Genomic DNA, 22,586 nt, shown 5'->3' with positions numbered 1-22,586 from the left:
ACCTGCTGCAGCAGGGACCCTGTCTGTTCCAAGACTTACCGCGGCTGCGTTTGACGGCATGGCTGTAGAACACCGGATCCTAAAGGAAAAGGGTATTCCGAAGGAAGTCATCCCTACCCTGATCATAGCCAGGAAGGATGTCACCGCAAGACATAATCGCCGCGTTTGGCGAAAATTTTTTGCTTGGTGGGAGGCCATGAAGGCCCCGACGGAAGAATTTCAACTATGTCGATTCCTGCACTTCCTACAAGCAGGGGTGACGTTTGGGCCTCAAATTGGGGTCCATCAAGGTCCAGATTTCGGCTCTGTCGATTTTCTTCCAGAAAGAACTGGCTTCACTGCCTGAAGTTCAGACTTTGGTTAAAGGAGTACTACATATTCAGCCTCCTTTTGTGCCTCCTGTGCACTTTTTGGATCTCAACGTGGTGTTGGATTTCCTAAAGTCGCATTGGTTGAGCCACTTAAAACCATGGAGCTAAAGTATCTCGCGTGGAAAGTGGTCATGCTGTTGGCCTTGGCCTTGGCCAGGCGTGTGTCAGAATTGGCGGCTTTGTCATGTAAAAGCCTTATCTGATTTTCTATATGGATAGGGCTGAGTTGAGGACTCGTCCTCAGTTTCTCCCAAAGGTGGTCTCAGGTTTTCACTTGAACCAACCTATTGTGGTGCCTGCGGCTACTAGGGACTGGGAGGATTCCAAGTTGCTGGACGTAGTCAGGGCCCTGAAAATTTTATTTTTCCAGGACGGCTGGAGTCAGGAAAACTGACTCGCTGTTTATCCTGATGGCACCCAACAAGCTGGGTGCTACTGCTTCTAAGCAGTCTATTGCGCGCTGGATTTGTAGCACTATTCAGCTGGCGCATTCTGCGGTAGGATGACCGCAGCCTAAATCAATAAAAGCCCATTCCACAAGGAAGGTGGGCTCATCTTGGGCGGCTGCCCGAGGGGTCTCGGCTTTACAACTTTGCCGAGCAGCTACTTGGTCAGGGGCAAACACGTTTGCAAAATTCTATGAATTTGATACCCTGGCTGAGGAGGACCTGGAGTTCTCTCATTCGGTGCTGCAGAGTCATCCGCACTCTCCCGCCCGTTTGGGAGCTTTGGTATAATCCCCATGGTCCTTACGGAGTTCCCAGCATCCACTAGGACGTCAGAGAAAATAAGAATTTACTTACCGATAATTCTATTTCTCGTAGTCCGTAGTGGATGCTGGGCGCCCATCCCAAGTGCGGATTGTCTGCAATACTTGTACATAGTTATTGTTAACTAATCGGGTTCTTGTTGTGAGCCATCTATTCAGAGGCTCCTCTGTTATCATGCTGTTAACTGGGTTTCATATCACAAGTTGTACGGTGTGATTGGTGTGGCTGGTATGAGTCTTACCCGGGATTCAAAATCCTTCCTTATTGTGTATGCTCGTCCGGGCACAGTATCCTAACTGAGGCTTGGGGGAGGGTCATAGGGGGAGGAGCCAGTGCACACCAGGTAGTCCTAAAGCTTTCTTTTTGTGCCCAGTCTCCTGCGGAGCCGCTATTCCCCATGGTCCTTACGGAGTTCCCAGCATCCACTACGGACTACGAGAAATAGAATTATCGGTAAGTAAATTCTTATTTTTGCCTACAGATGGGAGTTTTCAGGGACTCTACGCAGGTGAAGACGAGTAATGCGGTGCTGTCGCAGGCCTCTCTCTCTGCTCACAGCACAGGAGATGATATGGTCCCAGGTAATATGGTCTCCTCTGGTCACAGCACAGGAGATGATATGGTCCCAGGTGATATGGTCTCCTCTGGTCACAGCACAGGAGATGATATGGTCCCAGGTGATATGGTCTCCTCTGGTCACAGCACAGGAGATGATATGGTCCCAGGTGATATGGTCTCCTCTGGTCACAGCACAGGAGATGATATGATCCCAGGTGATATGGTCTCCTCTGGTCACAGCACAGGAGATGATATGGTCCCAGGTGATATGGTCTCCTCTGGTCACAGCACAGGAGATGATATGGTCCCAGGTAATATGGTCTCCTCTGGTCACAGCACAGGAGATGATATTGTCCCAGCTGATATGGTCTCCTCTGGTCACAGCACAGGAGATGATATGGTCCCAGGTGATATGGTCTCCTCTGGTCACAGCACAGGAGATGATATGGTCCCAGGTGATATGGTCTCCTCTGGTCACAGCACAGGAGATGATATGGTCCCAGGTGATATGGTCTCCTCTGGTCACAGCACAGGAGATGATATGGTCCCAGGTGATATGGTCTCCTCTGGTCACAGCACAGGAGATGATATGGTCCCAGGTGATATGGTCTCCTCTGGTCACAGCACAGGAGATGATATGGTCCCAGGTGATATGGTCTCCTCTGGTCACAGCACAGGAGATGATATGGTCCCAGGTGATATGGTCTCTGGTCACAGCACAGGAGATGATATGGTCCCAGGTGACATTGCAGCCAGGTGTTATGTTACTGGTCCTCGGCCCAGCAGGTAATCTCTGGTCTCTTCTCTGCAGGTGGATGCTCTCCGTGTCTTTGTCATGTCCAATTCTGATGACTTGGAGTTCCCTCTCCTCTTCGTGGTGCGCCAGCAGAAAGGGGTCCTCTCCTGGCAGGTTCCTCTTGTCTTCAGGGGCTAGTAAGTAGTGTGTTCTCTGCAAGTCCATCCTCAATACAGTAAAGTACCCCATATCCCTATATCATCACTCAGTCACCACTGGATGGAGAGAATACACAGACGTCTGCTTCCCCCAATAAAAGACCCTTTTTCCCCTATAGCATTGTATTTGGATGGAGATGTAGCATACAATTGTTTAATGAGAACACTGGTATGTGTGATGGGCCTGCTGTAATCCGGCTGGTCCAGTATTATGGCCAAGTCACCAGACTAATGCCGGCTGGCAATAATATGTAATTTGGTGAATAAGACGAATAAGCAGGATCTACCTGTGGGTTAGTTCTAGAGTCTGTTGTACAGGTAAGTGTGCAGTACAGGAGGTGTTTCCCGCTGCAGTTTATCAGACGTTTGTCTCATATTATAAACTGTACCAGAAAAAATGTCAGACTCTGATTTGGAGTGATGGGCAATGGATCCTCTTACACACAGTCATGTATAGTACAGCCCTTCCACTGGGATGGGATTGGGGATGGGGTTAGGCTGCGGGAGGGGGAAGGTGGGGGGGGTAGGGTTAGGCTGCAGGAGGGGTGGGTTAGGCACTAGGGGGAGGGTAAGGATTAGGCTTCGGGAGGGGAGGTTAGGGTTAGGCTTCGGGCGGGGAGGTTGGGGTTAGGCTGCTGGAGGGGAGGTTAGGGTTAGGCTGCGGGAGGGGAGGTTGGGGTTAGGCTGCGGGAGGGGAGGTTAGGGTAAGGCTTCGGGAGGGGAGGTTAGGGTTAGGCTGTGGGAGGGGAGGTTAGGGTTAGGCTGCTTGAGGGGAGGTTAGGGTTAGGCTGCGGGAGGGGAGGATAGGGTTAGGCTGCGGGAGGGGAGGTTAGGGTTAGGCTGCTTGAGGGGAGGTTAGGGTTAGGCTGCTGGAGGGGAGGTTAGGGTTAGGCTGCTTGAGGGGAGGTTAGGGTTAGGCTGCGGGAGGGGAGGATAGGGTTAGGCTGCGGGAGGGGAGGTTAGGGTTAGGCTGCGGGAGGGTAGGTAAGGGTTAGCTTGCAGGAAGTGATGGTTAGGGTTAGGCTGTGGGAGGGGAGGGTAAGGCTGCGGGAGGGGAGGTTAGGGTAAGTATGCTGGAGGGGAGGGTTAGGCTGCGGGAGGGGAGGTTAGGGTAAGGCTCTGGGAGGGGAGATTAGGGTTAGGCTGCGGGAGGGGAGGTTAGGGTTAGGCTGCAGGAGGGAAGGTTAGGGGTAGGCTACAAGAGGGGCGGGTAGAGTTAGGCTGTGGAAGAGGACATTTAGGGTTAGGCTGCTGGAGGGAGGGTTATGGTAAGGCTATGGAAGGGGAGGATTAGGCTGCAGAAGAGGACATTTAGGGTTAGGCTGCTGGAGGGTGGGTTAGGGGTAGAATACGGGAGGAGAGGGTTAGGCTGCAGAAGGGGACGTTTAGGGTTAGGTTGCTGGAGGGAGGGTTAGGGGTGGACTACGGGAGGAGAGGGTTAGGCTGCTGGTGGGGTGGGGTGGGGAGGGTTAGGGGTAGGCTACAAGAGGGTAGGGTAGGGTTAGGCTGTGGAAGAGATCATTTAGGTTTAGGCTGCTGGAGGGTGGGTTATAGGAAGGCTATGGAAGGGGAGGATTAGGCTTCGGAAGAGATCATTTAGGGTTAGGCTGCTGGAGGGTGGGTTAGGGGTAGACTACGGGAGGAGAGGGTTAGGTTGCTGGAGGGGTGGGTTAGGGGTAGACTACGGGAGGAGAGGATTAGGTTGCTGGAGGGGTGGGTTAGGGGTAGGGTTAAATACTGGGATCTGTCGGGATTTTTAAGGTCGGGATGCCGCTGTCGGCATACTAGCAATCAGTATGGTGACTGCCAGGATTTTGATACATTCCCTTCCATTCTATCTCAGCTCATCCCGGGTGTTGGTAATCCTGCTCTCGCAGTTATGGATTTCTAGCACTATCCGGGATGCCGCAGTGGGTCAGCGTCAGTCACTATTTAGTTGTGGACTTACAATGTTCTCCCAGCGACCTAAACTGTAACCAAGCTGCTTTCTATACATAGTGCCTAATTCTGAGTCGCACTTAATGTGGTCGCAGTTACGGATGCCTACTGCGATGGCGAGTTCTGTACGACCATATGACTGTGCTGAGTTATACGCAGTTTTGTGATTGCAAGGCCCTCAGCCCTCCGGCTGCAAGCGCAGCTGCCGGCGCTATCAATGACATTTACACCGAACCCCATGCTAGATGCAGAGGATGCGTGCGCATAACTCTGAACACGCCACTCTGGCCACGCCCAATAATGTGCACAGGACATATCTCTAGCGTGCAGATCTTCTGGTGACCCCCCCTTCTGTGGCTGCCCAGTTTCCCACTTTCTGTTGCTTCTGCGCACACTTATGTACCAATGAAGTTATGAAATAGTTATTCTAATATATAACCAAACCATTGCAATAGTCCCGCTATAAGGAAAGCACGGTCTTCAGAACAGTTCAGTAGTATGGAATGTCCTTCAACGGTGACTCCAGCGTAGACCTCTGATCCAACGTCCCTCAAAAAGAATATAAGAACTGATCGTGTAGTCCGTCTTGCTTTTTGTTCATAAGGACAAGTTTCTTATTGTGAATGTCACAAAATATGATGGGTATCGTACCGTACTCACATGAAAACGTGTGTGTACCTTCTCATAAAGGTATCTTTCATTCGTTCATCACTGTATGGGTCCCAGGTATGTAGACATGGGTCTATCAGATCCTCAGAAAATGAAAAGAATGGGAGGGGGGAACAGAAGGGTGCGACCAATCGTCTAGTATGTTTTGAACAAGGCACAACTCCCCTTTTGTCTTTAAATGTCTCCCCCTTCAGCATATAAGGACGTGCGTACCATACTCACATCCACTTATAGAATTCAATGTATATCAAGGTATCTTTTAATCTTGTGTCTTTATTTCCCACCGACTTCAAAAACCCCAATAGTCATAAAAGGAAAACGAAGGTAGGGCGTACCCGACTTACAGTATGATGCATAAAGACAGCTCCATAAGGTTATCGTTGGTCTTCTCATTGTTACTGCCTCCCAAACGTTCTTTGCAAGCTCGTATGGGGTTGGATCAGAGGTCTACGCTGGAGTCACCGTTGAAGGACATTCCATACTACTGAACTGTTCTGAAGACCGTGCTTTCCTTATAGCGGGACTATTGGAATGGTTTGGTTATATATTAGAATATCTATTTCATCACTTCATTGGTACATAAGTGTGCGCAGAAGTGATCCCCTTATATTGGGTTTCACTTTTGCAGCAACTTAGGGTGCAGTAGAGCTCCACATTTTCCTTTTTTGTTGTCGCTTTTGGTTGCTGCCCAGTTGCCCCACTTCTGTTGCTGCCCAGTAGCCCCCCAGTAGTGCCCATTCAGTTGTGAGCCTCAGCATCAGGCGCAGAGTGCATACTGTTGTCACGTTGTATTTCTGTATGACCAATCACGCTTTACCTCCTCAGCTACCAAAGAACGTACACGTACCAGGATGTGAGCCGCACCTTGTGCCCCACGGACCCCGAAGGTCAGACCCAGCCCTTGGAGCAGTTCATGTACATAGATATTGCCTCCATGGCGCCCACTAGTGTCCAGTACGAGCTGATAGTCATCCGGCTTCCGAACTTCGAGCTCCAGTAAGTTCCAACCTCCCCATTATGTGTGTCTGGGAGGTGTGTGAGCCGATGTCAGTATTATGTGTGTCTGGGAGTCAGTATTATGTGTGTCTGGGAGGTGTGTGAGCCGATGTCAGTATTATGTGTGTCTGGGAGGTGTGTGAGCCGATGTCAGTATTATGTGTGTCTGGGAGGTGTGTGAGCCGATGTCAGTATTATGTGTGTCTGGGAGGTGTGTGAGCCGGTATCAGTATTATGTGTGTCTGGGAGGTGTGTGACCTGATATCAGTATTATGTGTGTCTGGGAGGTGTGTGAGCCGATGTCAGTATTATGTGTGTCTGGGAGGTGTGTGAGCCGATGTCAGTATTATGTGTCTGGGAGGTGTGTGAGCCGGTGTCAGTATTATGTGTGTCTGGGAGGTGTGTGAGCCGGTGTCAGTATTATGTGTGTCTGGGGGGTGTGTGAGCCGATGTCAGTATTATGTGTGCCTGGGAGGCGTGTGAGCCGGTGTCAGTATTATGTGTGTCTGGGAGGTGTGTGAGCCGATGTCAGTATTATGTGTGTCTGGGAGGTGTGTGAGCCGATATCAGTATTATGTGTGTCGGGGAGGTGTGTGAGCCAATCTCAGTATTATGTGTGTCTGGGAGGTGTGTGAGCCGATGTCAGTATTATGTGTGTCTGGGAGGTGTGTGAGCCGATGTCAGTATTATGTGTGTCTGGGAGGTGTGTGAGCCGGTGTCAGTATTATGTGTGTCTGGGAGGTGTGTGAGCCGGTGTCAGTATTATGTGTGTCTGGGAGGTGTGTGAGCCGATGTCAGTATTATGTGTGTCTGGGAGGCGTGTGAGCCGGTGTCAGTATTATGTGTGTCTGGGAGGTGTGTGAGCCGATGTCAGTATTATGTGTGTCTGGGAGGTGTGTGAGCCGATGTCAGTATTATGTGTGTCTGGGAGGTGTGTGAGCCGGTATCAGTATTATGTGTGTCTGGGAGGTGTGTGAGCCGGTGTCAGTATTATGTGTGTCTGGGAGGTGTGTGAGCCGGCGTAAGTATTATGTGTGTATGGGAGGTGTGTGAGCCGGTGTCAGTATTATGTGTGTCTGGGAGGTGTGTGAGCCGATGTCAATATTATGTGTGTCTGGGAGGTGTGTGAGCCGGTGTCAGTATTATGTGTGTCTGGGAGGTGTGTGAGCCGGTGTCAGTATTATGTTTGTCTGGGAGGTGTGTGAGCCGGTGTCAGTATTATGTGTGTCTGGGAAGTGTGTGAGCCGGTGTCAGTATTATGTGTGTCTGGGAGGTGTGTGAGCCGATGTCAGTATTATGTGTGTCTGGGAGGTGTGTGAGCCGATATCAGTATTATGTGTATCTGGGAGGTGTGTGAGCCGGTGTCAGTATTATGTGTGTCTGGGAGGTGTGTGAGCCGGTGTCAGTATTATGTGTGTCTGGGAGGTGTGTGAGCCGGTGTCAGTATTATGTAGGGAATAGAACTGTTCTGCATTTATTCTCTATGGTGATGAACAAAAGACAACATTTTAAAATAATTTACAGGGACTGAGAGGGTTCATACACGGGGCTATCCGAGGACTACAAGTCCCATCATCGGGCTCTTAATAAACGTGTTTTTTTTATTGCATTTTCAACACTAATGTTTAAATCCCAGAGACCTGCTATGGATACGGAGTACATGTAATAGCATAGAGAGTTCTGCACAGTGGTCAGTATTACAAATAGGGACATACACAGGGACAGATGTTTCAGGCACAAACATTTTAAACCTGGGACTGCCTGTGGAAAGTAGGGACAATGAAGAGCTATGATTGGCCGGAATACAGGGTCCTGAGTAACACCGGGGAACATATAAACACTGAAAATATATTGTATGGAGCTATACGATGGAATTTCACTAACGGTCAGATAAAAGTGTGTGTGACATAGAGGATTGTTGGAGCCATTAAAATGTCACTATCACCTACATACACAAGGAACCAGTGGTGTCACTGGGGTATAAAGCACAAACTGACATGTTTGAGGTATGAGGCAAAAACTGACATGACTGAGGTATGAGGCACAAAGTGACACCACTGAGGTATGAGGCACAAAGGACATCAATAAGGTAAAAGGCATAAAACAATGTCACTGAGGTATAAAGGACAAGGTTGTTGCTGGTATATGAGGTGCACACTTATGCAATTCTTTCCCCATCCCACTCATGTGCCCAAAGTATTTCCATTCTCACCCACACAAAAATAAAGGGTAATGTTACATCACATCACATTCCTGGTCCCATGGGGTCATCCACACGAGGGGTTCTCAAGCTGTGTCCTCCCAGCAAAGATGTAAATATATCTCTGTGGGGCGCTGTTTCCCTGGCAGATTGCTTCAGATGAGCCCTCAGGAAGCCATGGTGTATACTGTATGTATATTGGGTGTATAGTATGAATGGCGGCTGCAGATGAGCCCTCAGGAATCCATGGTGTATACTGTATGTATATTGGGTGTATAGTATGAATGGCGGCTGCAGATGAGCCCTCAGGAATACATGGTGTATACTGTATGTATATTGGGTGTATAGTATGAATGGCGGCTGCAGATGAGCCCTCAGGAATCCATGGTGTATACTGTATGTATATTGGGTGTATAGTATGACTGGCGGCTGCAGATGATCCCTCAGGAATACATGGTGTATACTGTATGTATATTGGGTGTATAGTATGACTGGCGGCTGCAGATGAGCCCTCAGGAATACATGGTGTATACTGTATGTATATTGGGTGTATAGTATGGCGGCTGCAGATGAGCCCTCAGGAATACATGGTGTATACTGTATGTATATTGGGTGTATAGTATGAATGATGGCTGCAGATGAGCCCTCAGGAATACATGGTGCATACTGTATGTATATTGGGTGTATAGTATGGCGGCTGCAGATGAGTCCTCAGGAATACATGGTGTATACTGTATGTATATTGGGTGTATAGTATGAATGGCGGCTGCAGATGAGTCCTCAGGAATCCATGGTGTATACTGTATGTATATTGGGTGTATAGTATGAATGGCGGCTGCAGATGAGCCCTCAGGAAGCCATGGTGTATACTGTATGTATATTGGGTGTATAGTATGAATGGCGGCTGCAGATGAGTCCTCAGGAATCCATGGTGTATACTGTATGTATATTGGGTGTATAGTATGAATGGCGGCTGCAGATGAGTCCTCAGGAATACATGGTGTATACTGTATGTATATTGGGTGTATAGTATGAATGGCGGCTGCAGATGAGTCCTCAGGAATCCATGGTGTATACTGTATGTATATTGGGTGTATAGTATGAATGGCGGCTACAGATGAGCCCTCAGGAATACATGGTGTATACTGTATGTATATTGGGTGTATAGTATGAATGGCGGCTGTAGATGAGCCCTCAGGAATCCATAGTGTATACTGTATGTATATTGGGTGTATAGTATGGCGGCTGCAGATGATCCCTCAGGAATACATGGTGTATACTGTATGTATATTGGGTGTATAGTATGAATGGCGGCTACAGATGAGCCCTCAGGAATCCATGGTGTATACTGTATGTATATTGGGTGTATAGTATGAATGGCGGCTGCAGATGAGTCCTCAGGAATACATGGTGTATACTGTATGTATATTGGGTGTATAGTATGGCGGCTGCAGATGAGCCCTCAGGAATACATGGTGTATACTGTATGTATATTGGGTGTATAGTATGAATGGCGGCTGCAGATGAGCCCTCAGGAATACATGGTGTATACTGTATGTATATTGGGTGTATAGTATGAATGGCGGCTGTAGATGAGCCCTCAGGAATCCATGGTGTATACTGTATGTATATTGGGTGTATAGTATGAATGGCGTCTGCAGATGAGCCCTCAGGAATACATGGTGTATACTGTATGTATATTGGGTGTATAGTAGGAATGGCGGCTGTAGATAAGCTCTCAGGAATACATGGTGTATACTGTATGTATATTGGGTGTATAGTATGAATGGCGGCTGCAGATGAGTCCTCAGGAATCCATGGTGTATACTGTATGTATATTGGGTGTATAGTATGACTGGCGGCTGCAGATGAGCCCTCAGGAATACATGGTGTATACTGTATGTATATTGGGTGTATAGTATGAATGGCGGCTGCAGATGAGTCCTCAGGAATCCATGGTGTATACTGTATGTATATTGGGTGTATAGTATGAATGGCGGCTGCAGATGAGTCCTCAGGAATCCATGGTGTATACTGTATGTATATTGGGTGTATAGTATGAATGGCGGCTGTAGATGAGTCCTCAGGAATACATGGTGTATACTGTATGTATATTGGGTGTATAGTATGAATGGCGGCTGCAGATGAGCCCTCAGGAATACATGGTGTATACTGTATGTATATTGGGTGTATAGTATGAATGGCGGCTGCAGATGAGCCCTCAGGAATACATGGTGTATACTGTATGTATATTGGGTGTATAGTATGAATGGCGGCTGTAGATAAGCTCTCAGGAATACATGGTGTATACTGTATGTATACTGGGTGTATAGTATGAATGGCGGCTGCAGATGAGTCCTCAGGAATCCATGGTGTATACTGTATGTATATTGGGTGTATAGTATGACTGGCAGCTGCAGATGAGCCCTCAGGAATACATGGTGTATACTGTATGTATATTGGGTGTATAGTATGAATGGCGGCTGCAGATGAGTCCTCAGGAATCCATGGTGTATACTGTATGTATATTGGGTGTATAGTATGAATGGCGGCTGCAGATGAGTCCTCAGGAATCCATGGTGTATACTGTATGTATATTGGGTGTATAGTATGAATGGCGGCTGTAGATGAGTCCTCAGGAATACATGGTGTATACTGTATGTATATTGGGTGTATAGTATGACTGGCGGCTGCAGATGAGCCCTCAGGAATACATGGTGTATACTGTATGTATATTGGGTGTATAGTATGAATGGCGGCTGCAGATAAGCTCTCAGGAATACATGGTGTATACTGTATGTATATTGGGTGTATAGTATGAATGGCGGCTGCAGATGAGTCCTCAGGAATACATGGTGTATACTGTATGTATATTGGGTGTATAGTATGAATGGCGGCTGCAGATGAGCCCTCAGGAATACATGGTGTATACTGTATGTATATTGGGTGTATAGTATGAATGGCGGCTGCAGATGAGTCCTCAGGAATACATGGTGTATACTGTATGTATATTGGGTGTATAGTATGAATGGCGGCTGCAGATGAGCCCTCAGGAATACATGGTGTATACTGTATGTATATTGGGTGTATAGTATGAATGGCGGCTGCAGATGAGCCCTCAGGAATACATGGTGTATACTGTATGTATATTGGGTGTATAGTATGAATGGCGGCTGCAGATGAGCCCTCAGGAATACATGGTGTATACTGTATGTATATTGGGTGTATAGTATGAATGGCGGCTGCAGATGAGTCCTCAGGAATACATGGTGTATACTGTATGTATATTGGGTGTATAGTATGGCGGCTGCAGATGAGCCCTCAGGAATACATGGTGTATACTGTATGTATATTGGGTGTATAGTATGAATGGCGGCTGCAGATGAGCCCTCAGGAATACATGGTGTATACTGTATGTATACTGGGTGTATAGTATGAATGGCGGCTGCAGATGAGTCCTCAGGAATCCATGGTGTATACTGTATGTATATTGGGTGTATAGTATGACTGGCAGCTGCAGATGAGCCCTCAGGAATACATGGTGTATACTGTATGTATATTGGGTGTATAGTATGAATGGCGGCTGCAGATGAGTCCTCAGGAATCCATGGTGTATACTGTATGTATATTGGGTGTATAGTATGAATGGCGGCTGCAGATGAGTCCTCAGGAATCCATGGTGTATACTGTATGTATATTGGGTGTATAGTATGAATGGCGGCTGTAGATGAGTCCTCAGGAATACATGGTGTATACTGTATGTATATTGGGTGTATAGTATGACTGGCGGCTGCAGATGAGCCCTCAGGAATACATGGTGTATACTGTATGTATATTGGGTGTATAGTATGAATGGCGGCTGCAGATAAGCTCTCAGGAATACATGGTGTATACTGTATGTATATTGGGTGTATAGTATGAATGGCGGCTGCAGATGAGTCCTCAGGAATACATGGTGTATACTGTATGTATATTGGGTGTATAGTATGAATGGCGGCTGCAGATGAGCCCTCAGGAATACATGGTGTATACTGTATGTATATTGGGTGTATAGTATGAATGGCGGCTGTAGATGAGTCCTCAGGAATACATGGTGTATACTGTATGTATATTGGGTGTATAGTATGAATGGCGGCTGCAGATGAGCCCTCAGGAATACATGGTGTATACTGTATGTATATTGGGTGTATAGTATGAATGGCGGCTGCAGATGAGCCCTCAGGAATACATGGTGTATACTGTATGTATATTGGGTGTATAGTATGAATGGCGGCTGCAGATGAGCCCTCAGGAATACATGGTGTATACTGTATGTATATTGGGTGTATAGTATGAATGGCGGCTGCAGATGAGCCCTCAGGAATCCGTGGTGTATACTGTATGTATATTGGGTGTATAGTATGAATGGCGGCTGTAGATGAGTCCTCAGGAATACATGGTGTATACTGTATGTATATTGGGTGTATAGTATGAATGGCGGCTGCAGATAAGCTCTCAGGAATCCATGGTGTATACTGTATGTATATTGGGTGTATAGTATGAATGACGGCTGCAGATGAGCCCTCAGGAATACATGGTGTATACTGTATGTATATTGGGTGTATAGTATGAATGGCGGCTGCAGATGAGTCCTCAGGAATACATGGTGTATACTGTATGTATATTGGGTGTATAGTATGAATGGCGGCTGTAGATGAGCCCTCAGGAATACATGGTGTATACTGTATGTATACTGGGTGTATAGTATGAATGGCGGCTGTAGATGAGTCCTCAGGAATACATGGTGTATACTGTATGTATACTGGGTATATACAGGGCCGGCTCCGGGGTTTTGAGCGCCCCGGGCAGGCGATGGGGGCGTGGCTTCATACAGGGGGCGTTGTGCGGTGCGCGATGACGTCATCGCGCACCGCACAGTAAACGTCCTCTCGACGAAGGGAAACTAGACGCTACGCGGCGTCTAGTTACCTTCGCGGCGGGGGACAGCGGGGGACAGCGGCGGCGGGCAGCGGGGGGCGCACGGCACATCAGCAGCGGATTTTGCCGTGGTGCGGCGCCCTCCGGATGGCGCCGGCGCCCTCCGGAAGGCGGCGCCCCGGGCAAAAGTCCTGCTTGCCCGTGGCAAGATCCGCTACTGGGTATATAGTATGAATGGCGGCTGCAGATAAGCACTCAGGAAGCCATGGTGTATACTGTATGTATATTAGGTATATAGTATGGCGGCTGCAGATGAGTCCTCAGGAATACATGGTGTATACTGTATGTATATTGGGTATATAGTATGAATGGCGGCTGCAGATGAGCCCTCAGGAATACATGGTGTATACTGTATGTATATTGGGTGTATAGTATGAATGATGGCTGCAGATGAGTCCTCAGGAATACATGGTGTATACTGTATGTATATTGGGTGTATAGTATGACTGGCGGCTGCAGATGAATCCTCAGGAATACATGGTGTATACTGTATGTATATTGAGTGTATAGTATGAATGATGGCTGCAGATGAGTCCTCAGGAATCCATGGTGTATACTGTATGTATATTGGGTGTATAGTATGAATGGCGGCTGCAGATGAGTCCTCAGGAATCCATGGTGTATACTGTATGTATATTGGGTATATAGTATGAATGATGGCTGCAGATGAGCCCTCAGGAATCCATGGTGTATACTGTATGTATATTGGGTGTATAGTATGAATGATGGCTGCAGATGAGCCCTCAGGAATACATGGTGTATACTGTATGTATATTTGGGTGTATAGTATGAATGATGGCTGCAGATGAGCCCTCAGGAATACATGGTGTATACTGTATGTATATTGGGTGTATAGTATGGCGGCTGCAGATAAGCCCTCAGGAATACATGGTGTATACTGTATGTATATTGGGTGTATAGTATGAATGGCGGCTGCAGATGAGTCCTCAGGAATACATGGTATATACTGTATGTATATTGGGTGTATAGTATGAATGGCGGCTGCAGATGAGCCCTCAGGAATACATGGTGTATACTGTATGTATATTGGGTGTATAGTATGAATGGCGGCTGCTGATGAGCCCTCAGGAATCCATGGTGTATACTGTATGTATATTGGGTGTATAGTATGAATGGCGGCTGCAGATGAGTCCTCAGGAATCCATGGTGTATACTGTATGTATATTGGGTGTATAATATGAATGGCGGCTGCAGATGAGCCCTCAGGAATACATGGTGTATACTGTATGTATATTGGGTGTATAGTATGAATGGCGGCTGCAGATGAGCCCTCAGGAATACATGGTGTATACTGTATATATATTGGGTATATAGTATGAATGACGGCTGCAGATGAGTCCTCAGGAATACATGGTGTATACTGTATGTATATTGGGTGTATAGTATGAATGGCGGCTGCAGATGAGCCCTCAGGAATACATGGTGTATACTGTATGTATATTGGGTGTATAGTATGAATGGCGGCTGCAGATGAGCCCTCAGGAATCCATGGTGTATACTGTATGTATATTGGGTATATAGTATGAATGACGGCTGCGGATGAGTCCTCAGGAATCCATGGTGTATACTGTATGTATATTGGGTATATAGTATGAATGACGGCTGCGGATGAGTCCTCAGGAATACATGGTGTATACTGTATGTATATTGGGTGTATAGTATGAATGGCGGCTGCAGATGAGCCCTCAGGAATACATGGTGTATACTGTATGTATATTGGGTGTATAGTATGAATGGCGGCTGCTGATGAGCCCTCAGGAATCCATGGTGTATACTGTATGTATATTGGGTGTATAGTATGAATGATGGCTGCAGATTAGTCCTCAGGAATACATGGTGTATACTGTATGTATATTGGGTGTATAGTATGAATGGCGGCTGCAGATGAGCCCTCAGGAATACATGGTGTATACTGTATGTATATTGGGTGTATAGTATGAATGGCGGCTGCTGATGAGCCCTCAGGAATCCATGGTGTATACTGTATGTATTTTGGGGGAATAGTATGGCGGCTGCAGATAAGCCCTCAGGAATACATGGTGTATACTGTATGTATATTGGGTGTATAGTATGAATGATGGCTTCAGATGAGTCCTCAGGAATCCATGGTGTATACTGTATGTATATTGGATGTATAGTATGAATGGCGGCTGCAGATGAGCCCTCTGGAATACATGGTGTATACTGTATGTATATTGGGTGTATAGTATGAATGGCGGCTGCAGATGAGTCCTCTGGAATCCATGGTGTATACTGTATGTATATTGGGTGTATAGTATGGCGGCTGCAGATGAGCCCTCAGGAATACATGGTGTATACTGTATGTATATTGGGTGTATAGTATGGCGGCTGCAGATGAGTCCTCAGGAATACATGGTGTATACTGTATGTATATTGGGTGTATAGTATGAATGGCGGCTGTAGATGAGCCCTCAGGAATACATGGTGTATACTGTATGTATATTGGATGTATAGTATGAATGGCGGCTGCAGATAAGCCCTCAGGAATACATGGTGTATACTGTATGTATATTGGGTGTATAGTATGACTGGCGGCTGCAGATGAGCCCTCAGGAATACATGGTGTATACTGTATGTATATTGGGTGTATAGTATGAATGGCGGCTGCAGATGAGTCCTCAGGAATCCATGGTGTATACTGTATGTATATTGGGTGTATAGTATGAATGGCGGCTGCAGATGAGTCCTCAGGAATCCATGGTGTATACTGTATGTATATTGGGTGTATAGTATGGCGGCTGCAGATGAGTCCTCAGGAATACATGGTGTATACTGTATGTATATTGGGTGTATAGTATGAATGATGGCTGCAGATGAGTCCTCAGGAATACATGGTGTATACTGTATGTATATTGGGTGTATAGTATGACTGGCGGCTGCAGATGAATCCTCAGGAATACATGGTGTATACTGTATGTATATTGAGTGTATAGTATGAATGATGGCTGCAGATGAGTCCTCAGGAATCCATGGTGTATACTGTATGTATATTGGGTGTATAGTATGAATGGCGGCTGCAGATGAGTCCTCAGGAATCCATGGTGTATACTGTATGTATATTGGGTATATAGTATGAATGATGGCTGCAGATGAGCCCTCAGGAATCCATGGTGTATACTGTATGTATATTGGGTGTATAGTATGAATGATGGCTGCAGATGAGCCCTCAGGAATACATGGTGTATACTGTATGTATATTGGGTGTATAGTATGAATGATGGCTGCAGATGAGCCCTCAGGAATACATGGTGTATACTGTATGTATATTGGGTGTATAGTATGAATGGCGGCTGGAGATGAGTCCTCAGGAATACACGGTGTATACTGTATGTATATTGGGTGTATAGTATGAATGGCGGCTGCAGATGAGCCCTCAGGAATCCATGGTGTATACTGTATGTATATTGGGTGTATAGTATGACTGGCGGCTGCAGATGAGCCCTCAGGAATCCATGGTGTATACTGTATGTATATTGGGTGTATAGTATGAATGGCGGCTGCAGATGAGTCCTCAGGAATACATGGTGTATACTGTATGTATATTGGGTGTATAGTATGAATGGCGGCTGCAGATGAGCCCTCAGGAATCCATGGTGTATACTGTATGTATATTGGGTGTATAGTATGAATGGCGGCTGTGGATGAGTCCTCAGGAATACATGGTGTATACTGTATGTATATTGGGTGTATAGTATGAATGGCGGCTGGAGATGAGTCCTCAGGAATACATGGTGTATACTGTATGTATATTGGGTGTATAGTATGAATGGCGGCTGCAGATGAGCCCTCAGGAATCCATGTTGTATACTGTATGTATATTGGGTGTATAGTATGAATGATTGCTGCAGATGAGTCCTCAGGAATACATGGTGTATACTGTATGTATATTGGGTGTATAGTATGAATGGCGGCTGCAGATGAGCCCTCAGGAATACATGGTGTATACTGTATGTATATTGGGTGTATAGTATGGCGGCTGCAGATGAGCCCTCAGGAATACATGGTGTATACTGTATGTATATTGGGTGTATAGTATGAATGACGGCTGCAGATGATTCCTCAGGAATCCATGTTGTATACTGTATGTATATTGGGTGTATAGTATGAATGGCGGCTGCAGATGAGCCCTCAGGAATACATGGTGTATACTGTATGTATATTGGGTGTATAGTATAAATGGCGGCTGCAGATGAGCCCTCAGGAATCCATGGTGTATACTGTATGTATATTGGGTGTATAGTATGAATGGCGGCTGCAGATGAGCCCTCAGGAATACATGGTGTATACTGTATGTATATTGGGTGTATAGTATGGCGGCTGCAGATAAGCCCTCAGGAATACATGGTGTATACTGTATGTATATTGGGTGTATAGTATGAATGGCGGCTGCAGATGAGTCCTCAGGAATACATGGTATATACTGTATGTATATTGGGTGTATAGTATGAATGGCGGCTGCAGATGAGCCCTCAGGAATACATGGTGTATACTGTATGTATATTGGGTGTATAGTATGAATGGCGGCTGCTGATGAGCCCTCAGGAATCCATGGTGTATACTGTATGTATATTGGGTGTATAGTATGAATGGCGGCTGCAGATGAGTCCTCAGGAATCCATGGTGTATACTGTATGTATATTGGGTGTATAATATGAATGGCGGCTGCAGATGAGCCCTCAGGAATACATGGTGTATACTGTATGTATATTGGGTGTATAGTATGAATGGCGGCTGCAGATGAGCCCTCAGGAATACATGGTGTATACTGTATATATATTGGGTATATAGTATGAATGACGGCTGCAGATGAGTCCTCAGGAATACATGGTGTATACTGTATGTATATTGGGTGTATAGTATGAATGGCGGCTGCAGATGAGCCCTCAGGAATACATGGTGTATACTGTATGTATATTGGGTGTATAGTATGAATGGCGGCTGCAGATGAGCCCTCAGGAATCCATGGTGTATACTGTATGTATATTGGGTATATAGTATGAATGACGGCTGCGGATGAGTCCTCAGGAATCCATGGTGTATACTGTATGTATATTGGGTATATAGTATGAATGACGGCTGCGGATGAGTCCTCAGGAATACATGGTGTATACTGTATGTATATTGGGTGTATAGTATGAATGGCGGCTGCAGATGAGCCCTCAGGAATACATGGTGTATACTGTATGTATATTGGGTGTATAGTATGAATGGCGGCTGCTGATGAGCCCTCAGGAATCCATGGTGTATACTGTATGTATATTGGGTGTATAGTATGAATGATGGCTGCAGATTAGTCCTCAGGAATACATGGTGTATACTGTATGTATATTGGGTGTATAGTATGAATGGCGGCTGCAGATGAGCCCTCAGGAATACATGGTGTATACTGTATGTATATTGGGTGTATAGTATGAATGGCGGCTGCTGATGAGCCCTCAGGAATCCATGGTGTATACTGTATGTATATTGGGGGAATAGTATGGCGGCTGCAGATAAGCCCTCAGGAATACATGGTGTATACTGTATGTATATTGGGTGTATAGTATGAATGATGGCTTCAGATGAGTCCTCAGGAATCCATGGTGTATACTGTATGTATATTGGATGTATAGTATGAATGGCGGCTGCAGATGAGCTCTCAGGAATACATGGTGTATACTGTATGTATATTGGGTGTATAGTATGAATGGCGGCTGCAGATGAGTCCTCAGGAATCCATGGTGTATACTGTATGTATATTGGGTGTATAGTATGGCGGCTGCAGATGAGCCCTCAGGAATACATGGTGTATACTGTATGTATATTGGGTGTATAGTATGGCGGCTGCAGATGAGTCCTCAGGAATACATGGTGTATACTGTATGTATATTGGGTGTATAGTATGAATGGCGGCTGTAGATGAGCCCTCAGGAATACATGGTGTATACTGTATGTATATTGGATGTATAGTATGAATGGCGGCTGCAGATAAGCCCTCAGGAATACATGGTGTATACTGTATGTATAATGGGTGTATAGTATGAATGATGGCTGCAGATAAGCCCTCAGGAATACATGGTGTATACTGTATGTATATTGGGTGTATAGTATGACTGGCGGCTGCAGATGAGCCCTCAGGAATACATGGTGTATACTGTTTGTATATTGGGTGTATAGTATGAATGGCGGCTGCAGATGAGTCCTCAGGAATCCATGGTGTATACTGTATGTATATTGGGTGTATAGTATGAATGGCGGCTGCAGATGAGTCCTCAGGAATCCATGGTGTATACTGTATGTATATTGGGTGTATAGTATGGCGGCTGCAGATGAGTCCTCAGGAATACATGGTGTATACTGTATGTATATTGGGTGTATAGTATGAATGATGGCTGCAGATGAGTCCTCAGGAATCCATGGTGTATACTGTATGTATATTGGATGTATAGTATGAATGGCGGCTGCAGATGAGCCCTCAGGAAATCATGGTGTATACTGTATGTATATTGGGTGTATAGTATGAATGGCGGCTGCAGATGAGCCCTCAGGAATACATGGTGTATACTGTATGTATATTGGGTGTATAGTATGAATGGCGGCTGCAGATGAGCCCTCAGGAATCCATGGTGTATACTGTATGTATATTGGGTGTATAGTATGAATGACGGCTGCAGATGAGCCCTCAGGATTACATGGTGTATACTGTATGTATATTGGGTGTATAGTATGAATGGCGGCTGTAGATGAGCCCTCAGGAATACATGGTGTATACTGTATGTACATTGGGTGTATAGTATGAATGGCGGCTGCAGATGAGCCCTCAGGAATCCATGGTATATACTGTATGTATATTGGGTGTATAGTATGAATGGTGGCTGGAGATGATTCCTCAGGAATCCATGTTGTATACTGTATGTATATTGGGTGTATAGTATGAATGGCGGCTGCAGATGAGCCCTCAGGAATACATGGTGTATACTGTATGTATATTGGGTGTATAGTATGAATGGCAGCTGCAGATGAGCCCTCAGGAATCCATGGTGTATACTGTATGTATATTGGGTGTATAGTATGAATGATGGCTGCAGATGAGTCCTCAGGAATCCATGGTGTATACTGTATGTATATTGGGTGTATAGTATGAATGGCGGCTGCAGATGAGCCCTCAGGAATCCATGGTGTATACTGTATGTATATTGGGTGTATAGTATGGTATGAATGATGGCTGCAGATGAGCCCTCAGGAATACATGGTGTATACTGTATGTATATTGGGTGTATAGTATGAATGGCGGCTGCAGATGAGCCCTCAGGAATACATGGTGTATACTGTATGTATATTGGGTGTATAGTATGAATGGCGGCTGCAGATGAGTCCACAGGAAGCCATGGTGTATACTGTATGTATATTGGGTGTATAGTATGACTGGCGGCTGCAGATGAGCCCTCAGGAATACATGGTGTATACTGTATGTATATTGGGTGTATAGTATGAATGGCGGCTGTAGATGAGCCCTCAGGAATACATGGTGTATACTGTATGTATATTGGGTGTATAGTATGAATGATGGCTGCAGATGAGTCCTCAGGAATACATGGTGTATACTGTATGTATATTGGGTGTATAGTATGAATGGCGGCTGCAGATGAGCCCTCAGGAATACATGGTGTATACTGTATGTATATTGGGTGTATAGTATGAATGGCGGCTGTAGATGAGCCCTCAGGAATACATGGTGTATACTGTATGTATATTGGGTGTATAGTATGAATGGCGGCTGCAGATGAGCCCTCAGGAATACATGGTGTATACTGTATGTATATTGGGTGTATAGTATGAATGATGGCTGCAGATGAGTCCTCAGGAATCCATGGTGTATACTGTATGTATATTGGGTGTATAGTATGAATGGCGGCTGCAGATGAGCCCTCAGGAATCCATGGTGTATACTGTATGTATATTGGGTGTATAGTATGAATGGCGGCTGGAGATGAACCCTCAGGAATCCATGGTGTATACTGTATGTATATTGGGTGTATAGTATGAATGGCGGCTGCAGATGAGCCCTCAGGAATCCATGGTGTATACTGTATGTATATTGGGTGTATAGTATGAATGGCGGCTGCAGATGAGTCCTCAGGAATCCATGGTGTATACTGTATGTATATTGGGTGTATAGTATGAATGGCGGCTGCAGATGAGTCCTCAGGAATCCATGGTGTAAACTGTATGTATATTGGGTGTATAGTATGACTGGCGGCTGCAGATGAGCCCTTTAGGAATACATGGTGTATACTGTATGTATATTGGGTGTATAGTATGAATGATGGCTTCAGATGAGTCCTCAGGAATCCATGGTGTATACTGTATGTATATTGGGTGTATAGTATGAATGATGGCTTCAGATGAGTCCTCAGGAATCCATGGTGTATACTGTATGTATATTGGGTGTATAGTATGAATGGCGGCTGCAGATGAGCCCTCAGGAATACATGGTGTATACTGTATGTATATTGGGTGTATAGTATGAATGGCGGCTGCAGATGAGCCCTCAGGAATCCATGGTGTATACTGTATGTATATTGGGTGTATAGTATGAATGGCGGCTGCAGATGAGCCCTCAGGAATACATGGTGTATACTGTATGTATATTATGAATGGCGGCTGCAGATGAGCCCTCAGGAATACATGGTGTATACTGTATGTATATTGGGTGTATAGTATGAATGGCGGCTGCAGATGAGCCCTCAGGAATCCATGGTGTATACTGTATGTATATTGGGTGTATAGTATGAATGATGGCTGCAGATGAGTCCTCAGGAATCCATGGTGTATACTGTATGTATATTGGGTGTATAGTATGAATGGCGGCTGCAGATGAGCCCTCAGGAATCCATGGTGTATACTGTATGTATATTGGGTGTATAGTATGAATGGCGGCTGGAGATGAACCCTCAGGAATCCATGGTGTATACTGTATGTATATTGGGTGTATAGTATGAATGGCGGCTGCAGATGAGCCCTCAGGAATCCATGGTGTATACTGTATGTATATTGGGTGTATAGTATGAATGGCGGCTGCAGATGAGTCCTCAGGAATCCATGGTGTATACTGTATGTATATTGGGTGTA

At 45.8% G+C, this 22,586-nt stretch overlaps 1 protein-coding gene across 4 annotated transcripts in view; it reads left to right on the top strand.

Moving 5' to 3' along the window:
• The window catches only part of SIDT1 (SID1 transmembrane family member 1), a 140,226-nt gene that overhangs the window by 45,913 nt on the left and 71,727 nt on the right, over positions 1-22,586 (top strand). For 2 of the 4 annotated variants that reach the window (XM_063956803.1, XM_063956802.1), the window contains exons 1-3: positions 2,410-2,439; positions 2,511-2,632; positions 6,086-6,256. In XM_063956803.1, coding sequence (XP_063812873.1) covers positions 2,425-2,439; positions 2,511-2,632; positions 6,086-6,256 — 308 coding nt within the window. In that variant the 5' untranslated portion in view covers positions 2,410-2,424. Of the gene's footprint in view, positions 1-2,409; positions 2,440-2,510; positions 2,633-6,085; positions 6,257-22,586 lie in introns of those variants that run through there. The other 2 variants (XM_063956804.1, XM_063956805.1) reach the window with 1 other exon arrangement.

This window comes from Pseudophryne corroboree, chromosome 2 (assembly GCF_028390025.1).
Source record: "Pseudophryne corroboree isolate aPseCor3 chromosome 2, aPseCor3.hap2, whole genome shotgun sequence".
Lineage (NCBI taxonomy): Eukaryota > Metazoa > Chordata > Amphibia > Anura > Myobatrachidae > Pseudophryne > Pseudophryne corroboree.
The sequence above is the reverse complement of the archived record's forward strand: the minus strand, read 5'-3'. Positions and strand labels throughout refer to the sequence as shown.